Source organism: Somniosus microcephalus, chromosome 4, assembly GCF_052327205.1.
Source record: "Somniosus microcephalus isolate GS21.2 chromosome 4, FLI_Smic_1.0, whole genome shotgun sequence".
Lineage (NCBI taxonomy): Eukaryota > Metazoa > Chordata > Chondrichthyes > Squaliformes > Somniosidae > Somniosus > Somniosus microcephalus.
Window position 1 is genome coordinate 224,901,605 of NC_140990.1, and position 12,360 is coordinate 224,913,964.

At 42.8% G+C, this 12,360-nt stretch overlaps 1 protein-coding gene across 3 annotated transcripts in view; it reads left to right on the forward strand.

The window, feature by feature from the left end:
- Positions 1–270: 270 nt before the first annotated feature.
- LOC147120234 (nuclear envelope integral membrane protein 1a-like) overlaps positions 271–12,360 on the forward strand; it is a 37,365-nt gene continuing 25,275 nt past the window's right edge. The window contains exons 1-3 of one of the 3 annotated variants that reach the window (XM_085985865.1): positions 271–388; positions 4,897–5,000; positions 10,447–10,684. In XM_085985865.1, coding sequence (XP_085841991.1) covers positions 331–388; positions 4,897–5,000; positions 10,447–10,684 — 400 coding nt within the window. In that variant the 5' untranslated portion in view covers positions 271–330. Of the gene's footprint in view, positions 1,030–4,896; positions 5,001–10,446; positions 10,685–12,360 lie in introns of all 3 variants that reach the window. The other 2 variants (XM_085985864.1, XM_085985863.1) reach the window with 2 other exon arrangements.

The window sequence follows — 12,360 nt, forward strand, 5'->3', positions numbered from 1 at the left end:
AAATCTACCCACAACCACCACCCCCACCCCCCAAATCTACCCACAACCACCACCCCCACCCCCCAAATCTACCCACAACCACCCCCCCTATCTCCAGTATTTTAATAATTAGTGAAGGTTCAAAGAAAATGAAAAAAACACAATTTTGTTTGAATGATTTTTCTCCTGGGTTGTGCAAGCAATATACTGGAAATCCTGGAGGAATGGCAAGCCGAGTGTAGAGGGTGAGTCAGTATTTTGATCGCAATATTTCTGCACCTGACGTGTTGACAGCGTTGCCGCTTGGCGGTTTGTGGGGACTCTGGGATTTTCAAATACAGCAAAAAGCGCATGCGGCGCCTGAGAGGCGGGGAGAAAACGAAAGTGGGTGAAGGGAGTAAAGCAGAAGGTAAGAAGATAGAGGGAGTGGGAGAGGAGAGGAGAGTGGTGGGAGGAGGGAAGGAAAGAAAGAAGAGGTAGGAGAGGAACCCTCGGCCTTGCGGGCAGGAGCCCTGTAACTTGCCCGGAGGGAGCCGCTCTCTCCGGCTTTACCTCGGCCAGCCGGGGCAGTGCTCAGGAAACGTGTGGCGAAATGCAGCAGCGGCTCGGCAGCGCCTTGGCCGCCTTACTCTGCGCTTCTGTGGTCCAAGTGCAGGCTGTCGCGGACGGAGCAGCCGGAGTCCCCTCAGGTATTTCACCCGACCGCCTTTTCATTATAAAGCACCGAATAAAAAGCCGCACCACAAGGAAAACCCTCTCTGTCCTTTGGCTAGTATTCAGTTCTCACGGGAGTAGAACCGCCCTCCGCCGGCTTCTTGGTCCCAGCCCAAATTTAACAAAAACCAGAAGACTGTAACGAGGTGAATCCTGGCCGGGAGGAGCCACACAGTCTGGGAGGACTGTCCGCAGCCAACTACATCCAGATCATGGACACGGTATTTCCGGGTGCCCTGGTCTCGGGAGGGCAGCAGTTTGTCTCCTCACCAAACACAGAACCTGTCCATACAAGCCATGTGTGTATTTCATGTTCATATAACTTCGTTTGGCCAGGTTCGTGAGGATGAAGTGTCTTTAGAGATTATTAATGTTTTAGGAAAATAATTCTCAAGTCTTTGATCATCTGTATATAATGTGTCCGCGGTCAGTCTTGATTTTCAGATAATTATTGGAAAGTCATTTTGAAAGCAGTAATAGGTGCAGGGAATGGGAATTTAACCAGCTGTATAGGCCTTTTCCTTTCCCTTTTATTCTGGCAGCTTCCAGTGACTCTTTTTGGAAATCATAATTTTCTCTGTTTATTTGTATTTTACACTGTCTTCTCTATTTGGACTGGTACTGCAAAGCTAGGTAGACAGGTATCTTTACATATCTAGCCGGTGCAGCGGAGGAATTTGGGGTGATTTGTTTCTGCTTTTCCATGAAGGGGGGTATCCTCTTCCTAACCAAAAGTTGGAAGACTGCATTTTCTGAATCTGAAAGAAAAAAATGGTTTTCTTTTTGCCAACAACTTACATTGCTAATTGTTTGTGGCTTCACAGCTTTGAATTTGTACTTGTTTGACCTGGCAATCTGCTGTGGCACTGCCAGTGTATGAAACTGGGAAAATAAACTGCCAGTTGCACAGCATGCTACAATGCTCACTTTTCTGGAGTCCGATAGCTACTGACTTGCATGTGCTGGAAAATGCATGTGGACTTTGAGTGAGGGCAGGATTCGGCCTGACTGCGCTATCCCTGCTCTCCAAGAACCTGCCAACACACACTGTTGGACTCCATAGGAATAATGGCTAGTTGGGGCATAACCACAGGGCAAATGGTGCCTGTGGAACTGTATTGTAGCAATGCATTCAGGAGTGGAGAAGACTTAAAAAACATTGTCTGTTGGCTTTAAGGGTCCTAAATTAAAGGAATTTGGGCAGTGTCAATTTAATGGGCATGGGCCAACAGAAAAACTGCCCCTAATTCAGCACAAAGTTGTCATTCTTGCTCAAAGATGCCACAGGATGGTTGGTATGGGAAAATTGGAAAAACAAATATCACACTGGTACAGTGGAGCTGTTCTTCTGAGGTTGGGGCTGCGGCGCATTGGGTAGTGGGAGCATTATTGTACATTTATAATAAAAACAGAAAATGCAGGTCAGGCAGCATCTGTGGAGAGAGAAACAGAGTTAATGTTTCGGGCCAATGACACTTCGTCAGAACTGGAAAAAGTTGGAGATGGAACAGGTTTTTAAGCAAGTGTAGGGGCAGGGAAAGAGGGGAGGAAAGAACAAAAGGGAAGGCCTGTGATGGGATGGAAGGCAGGAGAGATTAAGAGACAAAAGGGATGATGGTGCAGGCAGAAGGAGATGGTAATGGGACAAGTTAAGAAACAAAAGATGGCTCTAGATGAAGTGTAAATGGCGATGGCAGAATCATCAACAGCTGCCCTGCGAGAGAGAGAAAAACAAGATAGGGGCAGACGTTATGGTCTGAAATTGTTGAACTCAGTGTTGAGTCCAGAAGGATGTAAAGTGCCTAATCGAAAGATGAGGTGCTGTTCCTCGAGCTTATGTTGAGCTTCATTGGAACAGTGTAAGAGGCCGAGGCCGAGGACGGAGAGGTCGGAGTGGAGTGGAGAATTAAAGTGACAGGCGACCGGAAGCTCGGGGTCACCCTTACAGACTGAACGGAGGTGTTCCGCAAAGCAATCACCCAATCTGCATTTGGTCTCCCCAATGTAGAGGAGACCGCATCGTGAGCAGCGAATACAGTATACTAGATTGTACATTTAGCCATGCCATACTTGACCTGAGAGTGCTTGTCGCTGACTCAAGTGGAAAATGTTCATTTTGCAGCCATAACATCACCCACTTTGAGCACAAACTTCACAAAAATGTAATGATATATTTCAATTTGTTAAAATTATTCATGCCTTTTAAAACAAATACACAGAAAATAATCATTTTGCTAGTTTCAAAATGTAGCTTAAAGTACCTTTAAGACTCTTAGCAGATTTATATTTAGCAGAAAAATATGGGATATTTGTAGAATATAATCTAGAGGTAGGAGAAATTAAATCCTATTTTAAATGTCTCTTGATGGGGATAATTTTGTGAGGTGAAGCTCCCAATGTGGATCCTCACTAGACAGGAGTCCAGCCCTTAGAATCAGCCTTATACTGTTATAGCCCTGTCTCTAACCTGTGTTTCCATTCAGTGAGGCTCCATGCCTGAAGCAGAGCTTTGCAAAATGACTCCTTTTATATATTTAGTCCCCTCAAAAGTGTAGAAAATCCCAATCTGGCTAGCTGATATAATGCATTGTTGGGTTCAGCTTGAGGGAGCAATGGGGTGGCCGATGAAACCAGGCTAGGACTTTGAGGATGGTTAGAACATAAGAACATAAGAAATAGGAGCAGGAGCAGGCCAGTCGGCTGATCTGATCTTGGCCTCAACTCCACTTTCCTGCCCGCTCCCCATAACCCTCGACTCCCCTGTTATTCAAAAATCTGTCTATCTCCACCTTGAATATATTCACTGACTCCGCCTCCGCAGCTCTCTGGGGTAGAGAATTCCAAAGATTCACGACCCTCTGAGAGAAGAAGTTCCTCCTCATCTATGTTTTAAATGGGCGACCCCTTATCCTGAAACTGTGCCTCCTAGTTCTAGATTCCCCCACGAGGGGAAACATCCTCTCAGCATTTACCCTGTCAAGCCCCCTCAGAATCTTATATGTTTCATTTAAGATCACCTCTCATTCTTCTAAACTCCAATGAGTATAGGCTCAACCTGCTCAACCTTTCATCATAAGACAACCCCTTCAACTCAGGAATCAGGTTGGGTGCAGGGAGCTTGTAGGAGGTGCTTTGTAGGAGAAAGGAGGTTCAGATTTCTCTTGCCTGTTGGGATGATCCTGGTTAAAAATTGAATGGTAGAAATGATGCCAAGTATAGTGTCAACTTTGCTTAGTTGGTAGCACTCTTGCTTTTGAGTTAGAAGATTGTGGGTTCAAGCCTCACCCCAGGATTTGAGCATATAATCTAGACATCAGTTCACTGAGTGCTGCATTGTTGGATGTGCCATTCTAGAGATGAGATGTTAAACTGAGATCCCATTTGCCTATGCTGGTGGTTCAGGTGGATGTAAAATGTCTGTGGTGCCATTTAAATAAGAGCAGGAAATTTTCCTGATGCCCAGGCCAACATTTCTCCTTCAACCAGCACAATTGAAAACGGGTCAACTGAGCATTGATCTTGTTGCTTTGTGTGTGCGCAAACTGGCAAATGCATTTGCCTACATAACAATAGCAACTGCACCTGGAAAGTGCTTAATTAGATGTGAAGGGCTTAAGGACATTCTCTGAGATGTGATGTAGGTATGACATAAATACAAGTTCTTTAAAATTTTAATTGAAGAATCAAATTGTTCTTATTTTCATGCATGCGCAGAAGACCAGATCTTCATTTTCCAAATTGGTCTTCAATGGGCCTACGGAAAGTGGAGGTAATGTATAATAATATAAATATAGGGGAGTGTTCTCATCGATCAATTTGCATACCTGTCCCTTAACTGGGAAACAATGTAAATGGTCCTATAAAATACAATAATGAGATAATTGGGAGATACTATTAAGCGTACAGTATTTAGAAATCTATTGCAATTCCAAAAAATGTGTTTTAAGAAAAAACTCTTAATTGTATTACTCATTTGAATAATACTAGAAAGGTAGTCAAGGATCTTCACCATCATAAATTTAATCTGGGAAATCATCTTCAGTGATGTTATCCTGTGAAATTAGAATTTATAGGCCTTTTATTTTAGAAAAAAGATAAATATTGTGTCACAACATTTCAATCTTTAATTTTCAAAAAGGAGCACTGAAATTATGTGGCGCTTAAAGTTCTAATTTGTAACATTTGTAATTTGTTTTATTGCAGAAATGTTACATGAAGGAGAGGTGTACCTTGTAAACAAAATGGAGCTCTTTTGTTACGAATACTCTCAAAATCATGTATTAATGGATTGTTGGTCAGCAGTCAAGGTAAGATACAGAATATGATTCTCATAAGCCTTACATTACAGAAGAACTCCGTGCTCATTTCATCTTGAGGTAAGGGAAAAGGCAACTCCCATTTTAGCATCTTTTGTTCACGTGGTTTTCAAAATTAATTGTTTCTGTGGATTCAGCCGAAATACAGAGACAGGCAGATAGATAGATAGGCAGTTGGGAGACAGTGACTGCACTTCTAAAACAAGACTCTGACGTTCTCAGCAATAGAAGATGATATAATAGGCAATAGCCAACTGTTGCTGAAAACTTTTTATAGCAGCCAAGGTGTCAGCCTCTGAGTGAGAAGGTTATGGGTTCAAGCTCCACTCCAGAGACCTGTCCACATAATGTAGACTGCCACTTCTACACAGTACTGAGGGAGTGCTGCGCTGTCTGGCGTGTTGTGTTACGGATGAGATGTTAAACTGAGGCCCTATCTACCCTCACAGGTGGAAGTAAAAGATCCCACTATTCAAAGAAGAGCAGGGGAGTTCTCCCGGTGTCCTGACCAATATTTATCCCTTAACTAACATCCCTAAAACTGATTATCTGGTCATTATCTCATTGCTGTTTGTGGGACCCTGCTGTCTGCAAATTGGCTGCTGCATTTCTCTCTTTTTCAGCGCAATTTGCCCGAAATCGGCCAAACCAGCACAAAAGATCGCAGCATTTTAAGCGCAAATTACGTCCAGCGCAAATAGAGTTTCTGTGATCTATTGCGCTAATTTAAAAACCATCATTTAGAAGCCGGCCCCGCTCACAAAACTGGCCACAACCTAGATCGAATTAATCACCATGGTGAGTTTTTGCTAATTGTGCCTTTTTTCAGGCCTTTGTGGAGGCTCTTAAAATTAAGCTGGTTCTTTTGGGCACAGGGACACTAATAGGCACGTTTTAAAAACTTTAGGATATAATTTTTTACTAATTTACTAAGAAACTGATTACACCAATATAACTAGAAAATGGTTCTGTATAGTTTCTAAAAGTCATTTTCAGTGATTTAAAATCGGGTTACGCACAGGTGGTGGACTAGACACTGATTTAGAATGCTTATTTTTTGTGATAAACCAGTTTTCAGCTGTATTAATCAAACTGTACCACTCTTAAATATCTCAAGGAACATTTTTAAAGCAAAATTTTGGGGGGAAATGTATGTTCTAAAACGCTGTGCTGGTTCATGACACATTACATTCAGTGATATGCAAATGAGTTTGAGCAGAAACTTGAGGGGGGGAAAACACTTCTCAAAACGAGTGCAATTTTGGCCACAATTTGCACCCAGGACCCCGATTGCGGCCAAAGCAGAAACTCTACCCCAATATAAGTTGGTTTTGCTTAAGCGGGTATACTGTTGTGGTAGTACTTTGTTCATTTCTGGTGCTGAAGACACAGTGGAGATATTCAAGTCCTGGAGGTGGGGTCAAGAAAAATCACAAAACTGACCCTTAGGCCGCGAATTTAATAGTGCTCAGGGGGCAGGTTTGGAGGCGGGTCCGCTGTCAAAATAGCAAAGATTGACAGTGGGTATAAACCTGCTGTCAAACCGCCTCCACGCGAGTCTCCCAGGTGTCTGGTCTGTCAGCGGAGAACTGACCAGACACCAAGCGGCAGGGGATTCAAAATGGCTTGTTAAAAGCCAATTTAAGACTATTTTGAGGCTTACTTCTTCTAACTTCACGTTCTCCCCCATGGGTTACCCGCTGTTCAGGGAACACGCCAGCTCAACCTGGTGTGTTTTAAGTCTGCTCTGATGTTTGTGAAAAGCTGACAGCTGCAGAAGTGGTGTAAAGGATGCCATGTTGCAGATGGTGAGTTTCAGAGCACAGAAAATGTTGGTTACATATAGAGATTTCTTTAGCTTACAAGTTTTTAGATCCAACTGTATGTCCAGTGCCACCTCATTTGGAGAACCTCCCTCACCAGTGACAGATCGCTTTTGTCATCTCACCTGCAGTTGCCATCTATTGCAGCAACATCGGAGCCATTGAAACAATCGGACCGTGGTCCTCCGAACCCTTCCACGATCAGCTCCAACACCAACATCACCAAGCACACCAACATCACCAACCTTTTCCGCCATCACCTGATGCTGCACAGGGCATCAGCTCCTGACAACATTGCTGCCCGGGAGGCCAGCGATGGCATCACCATGGCCAGATTTACTTCACTTGATGCTGTAAACCCTGGCTGCCACATGATGCGCCAGGTTGGCACCATCCCACACCAGCACCGTGAAGCATCCCTTTAATGTCCAAGCCATTCCATGCACACTCATCACTATAGTGGGGGGAGGGGGGTAGTTTTGACTGAACAATCACTGGAACTCGGTAAGACACTTATCAAGATGCGCTCAGATCTGTCCAATAAGGGTTACTTTTGGAAAAAGAGATTTCACTGTATGACAACACATTACCAGAAACTTCACATGGACATTGGCTAAACCTCTCAAGTGCCTGCCCTTGTGTCTTGTTAGTTGGTATGCTTGCAGTAGGATGAGTGTGAGGGCTGGCTAGTCAGATGGGGATGTGATAAAGTAGATAGAGAGGGTTGGGTGGCGGTGCACAGTAAGATACATAGAAACATAGAAGATAGGAGCAAGAGTAGGCCATTCGGCCCCTCGAGCCTGCTCCGCCATTCAATGAGATCATGGCTGATCATCCAAACTCAGTACCCTGTCCCTGCTTTTTCCCCATATCCCTTGATCCCTTTAGCCTGGTGTCCTGGGGAGGTCTCTTCCACCCTTGGAAGGGAAGAGAACCTCCCTGCTGTGGCTCCCTCCATAAACATATGGAGGGAGTCATTGGAGAGCCTGGGTGCAAACGTTCACCTTTGTACAGTGATTGTCAGTGTTTGTAGCACCTCAATGCTGTCAAACACTGACAGAACAACCGTCAAACTCCATGTGGACGTGGTCCCTTTAAGGAAACCAGCTGATGACACGTCATCAAATGATGTCATCAGACCCGCTTCCTGTTAATTGGCTGGGAAACCTGCAGGGCGGACTTAACAAGGCCAATCAAGGGAAAATCACATTTACAGAGCAGCTGCAGCTGGGAGTGGGACCAGAAACCGGAAACCAGCACTCCCGCCACCATCCCGCCTCCTCCATTAAATTCGCGGCCTTAGTTTCTGATGACTGAATTATGATGCAAGATTGGTAAGCATGGATTTTTCAGCCTGTAAATTAGGTTTCCGAGAGTGGACCTCATAAATGTACAGGAAACTTTCTGGTATCCGGCACGGACGGCAACAGCTTCAAAACAATCGGCACAAGTTGCAAGCGTCTCTGTAGCTTAGCAACAGCTTCAGCTACACCCTTGCACAGCAACAAATGGAGTTAAAAAAAGTAATAAAAGTTATCTGAACCGACTCCTGAATTTTGCTGGTGGATAGAGCGTTCCGGTTATTTAGGGGCGGGTTAATCGAAAGTTTCTTGTATATTTTTAAAAAAATAATGGGGACAATGGTACAAGATACACAGGTTCAAGCTATTGAAAGGCACATTTAGAACTTGTATTGGGAGATTCTTCACACACTGATGAACACATAGAATGGACTTTCAGGTAGGGTACTTGAGGCAAAAAACCCTGGAACCATTTAAGAATAGCTGGATGTTTTAATAGTGTATTGTAGCTACTCTCTGGATGGATAAGCTAGGATATGCTAAATGGTCTTCCTTATCAGTTTCTACCTTGTAATCAGTGCAACTATTACAACATTTGGAATGGTACAGTGTACAAAGACTACCTGTGAAAACTTGATGCAAAGTCCCTCGTCTCTTTACTTCAGTGTTGAGCTTGGTGCAAAACTTTTTTTTTTGGAATGATGTATGAGGAGAGATTGTGTCGATTGGGCTTATACTCACTGGAGTTTAGAAGATTGAGAGGGGATCTCGTCGAAACCTATAAAATTCTGTCAGATCTGGACAGACTAGATGCAGGAAGGATGTTTCGGATGGCCGGGGAGTCCAGAACCAGGGGTCATAGTCTAAGGATAAGGGGTAAGCCATTTAGGACAGAAATGAGGAGGAATTTCTTCACCCAGAGAGTGGTGAACCTGTGGAATTCTCTGCCACAGAGGGCGGTGGAGGCCAGTTCATTAAATATATTCAAGAAAGAGTTGGATATATTTCTTGAGGCTAAAGGGATCAAGGGATATGGGGAGAAGGCAGGGACAGGGTACTGAATTTGGATGATCAGCCATGATCTCATTGAATGGTGGAGCAGGCTCGAAGGGCCGAATGGCCTACTCCTGCTCCTATCTTTAATGTTTCAAGAATGTATACTGTTTCTCAGTGGGCTGTACAGTTGCACTTCTTATCTCAGTGTATTTATGACTAAAGTTGGGTCAAAAAGATGTTCTCAGTACACTAAATAGCAGCTCATTTTCCATTTGAATTGGGTTTTTTTGTTTCACACCTGCTGATCTACTGGTTGATACAAAGGCAGCATTAGTACAAAATAATACATGAATTAATTTGTGCAGCATCTAACATAACCCATAAAATATGCTAGTAGAATTTCAGATATATCCATTCTCTGCATGGCTAAATCCTGTCTTCCTTGAATTTGAGATTCTCAAATTGAAAGGCAGAGGATTCATGTGAACTGGTGGAATACTGAAGTTGACTGAATTTGGAATGTGGGAAAGTATGTGACTGGAAAAGATTATCTGGCCATTTGTAAAATCTACTACCACTCAATCACCTACTACCTTAGTTATTCAACCAATTTTTCCTTCTGCACTATCTGCCTTTAATGCTTCCCTTAGCCAGTTTATTACATATGTTCATTTTTTATGAAGTAGTTAAATCTTAACCGTTGGCACCTACCCATGGGCACTATTCAAAGAAGAGAAGGTGAATTCTATTGGCCAACATTTATCCTTAACCAGCACCATCAAAATCAAAACCGATTAACTAGTTGTGTACCATTGCTGTGAGACCATGCTGTGCACACATTGGGCGCCCCGTTTTCCTACATAACAGCAGCAACTGCACTTCAAAAGGGCATCATTGGCTGTGAAGTGCTTTGGGACATCCTAAGGATGTGAAAAGTACTATATAAGTGCAAGTTGAATCGTTCTTTCTCCGTTTGCTAATTTTGATTCAAACATAGAAATGAATAAAAAGCAACATTTACTTTTCCGCTGAAATTAGAGACAACTGAGATTTTGGTCTCCATGAAAATGACTGAAAAGATGCCTTGTGAAATCTAATTCTGAAAAGTCAATGCTGGAAGTGGTTAATCACTACAGTCTTTTGTTTGTTTATCTTCACACGCACAAAACGGACTTGGTTATACAGGTATTTGATTATTTTCATTCTGTACTGTGATAGAGTTACTAAGTAGTTTGGCTTTGGAAAGGTTGTTCAACCTAACAGAGGTGTTTCAAAAAATCAAGGTATGATTTTACAGCTAATTTTTTTTCTTTACAGGTACAAATAAACAGTTCTGGGTTATTGGAGCTTACTTATCCTTCAGAAGAAAATGTTTTTAATGAACCTGAAACTGTGATAGACTTTATTGTACGCTTTTACTATCAAATAATATCATCATCAAAAGCACCAGCTTCTGAATTCAACATAAGTGTTGAACGTTATGATTACAAAACCTGTTTCAAAGTAAAACCAATGAAGTCGGTTATGGAGTACACCGTCACTGTAACAAAACAACGTGAGTTTTGAAGATTACTTGCTACTTAACCATTCAAAGTTACATGTGATGTTACTTTGTTTAAAACTATATCCATGATTAAGACTGCATAGTTGCCCATTTTTTGCTGTTGCATTGAATTTGGTAGTCGTTATAGCTCTGAACATTTTTACTGTTAACTTGTCATCTTTGTCCCTACCCCTACCGAGAACCTCTCCTCTCCATATATCCTACGTCCGTTGTAAAAGTGAATAGTAAGCAGACACTTTTCTCCCATGGAAGATACCCCCTCGCGCCCCCTCCACACACACACACCATGCTCTATTTGTAGAATCTCTTCTTTACATTGCTGTTACAATGTTTATAAAAGAAAAAACATACAAAACTATAGAGCAAAGCATCTGTTTTAAAGGGTGATATTACTTAAGATGCCACTGCATCTACTGTTACACATATACCGCATCATAAAACTGGATGCATATGATGGCATACAAAATTCTTCCTGCCTCAGTGAAGTTTCTGTTTGCTTGCGGGTACATTCTATGGTGATCTATTCTGAGGAGCATTTTTATGTATAATGGCCCGGATTTTGTGCTCTCGATGACGACGTACGCACAGCATACACCGCCATAAGCCATTAGAAAGGCCTTGCAAGTTCCAGGTTTCCGCATGCGCTGCGGTGTACTTGCGCGAAAACCCGGAACTTGCAATCTGTTAAGGTTCACCTCGACCCAGAAATAACTTTCGCTGGCGCAGAGTTGGGCTATTTGCCCAACTACTGCCCACAAAACCTTTATGCCTGGTAAAAGCAGGCATAGGACCTGCTTTCACCAGCATAAGGGTTAATATAAATCTTAAATTAAAAATCATGCACAACATTTAAAATTCGTTTATGTAAATTTTGGCCCAGATTAAAATGTTTAAAATTACTTTTCAAAAAATTTAAATTTTATTGTATATGCTTTATTGAAGGGACTTTTAATTACATTTTAAAATGTGAGCATTTATTTATTCCAGTTGTATAAATTATTTAAATATTTGGGGATTCTTCATATGCTTATGGGGATTTCATTCGTAAGTGGAATCCCCATAAGCATATTAGGAATCCTCCTTTCTGATTGGAGGACCTGGCCCACGCGATCCCAGGGATGCTTCCGAACCGTCTGCGTCCCTGGGATCCATGGGCCTTTATACAGGTGTACGCCTGGAGCCCCAGGACCCGAAGACTCTGAAGCCCGGGCACCTGAAGGTAAGTGCAGATTTTTTTATCGGGCCAGAGGCGTACTCCGGAGGTACTCCTCCGACCGCAAATTCGGGGCCAGTATTCATGTAGCCAGAGTTTACATTAGGGGTGTTGCTTAGAGTGGCCTTTATTGTCATTGAACTTTCCTTAAGTTCTTCGGAAAAAGTTATTCACTTCTTTGTTCTTTGACTCAGACACAAAGCTGTTAGCAAAAATTAATGTTTGCTGTAATTTTAGACACTTGCAGAATTTTGCAGTTTGTTCCCAGGTTTCACATTGGCTGCAATACTTAGGAAGACAGTCATATTGGGCCGGATTTTCCGACCCCCACGGGTGGGTACGAGGTGTGTACATACCCGTAGGGGCCGCGCAAGTGCGGATTTCAGGCATGCGAAGCGCATACACTGAAACCCGGCACTTCCAATCTGTCAAGAATTCTCTTGACAAATCATTC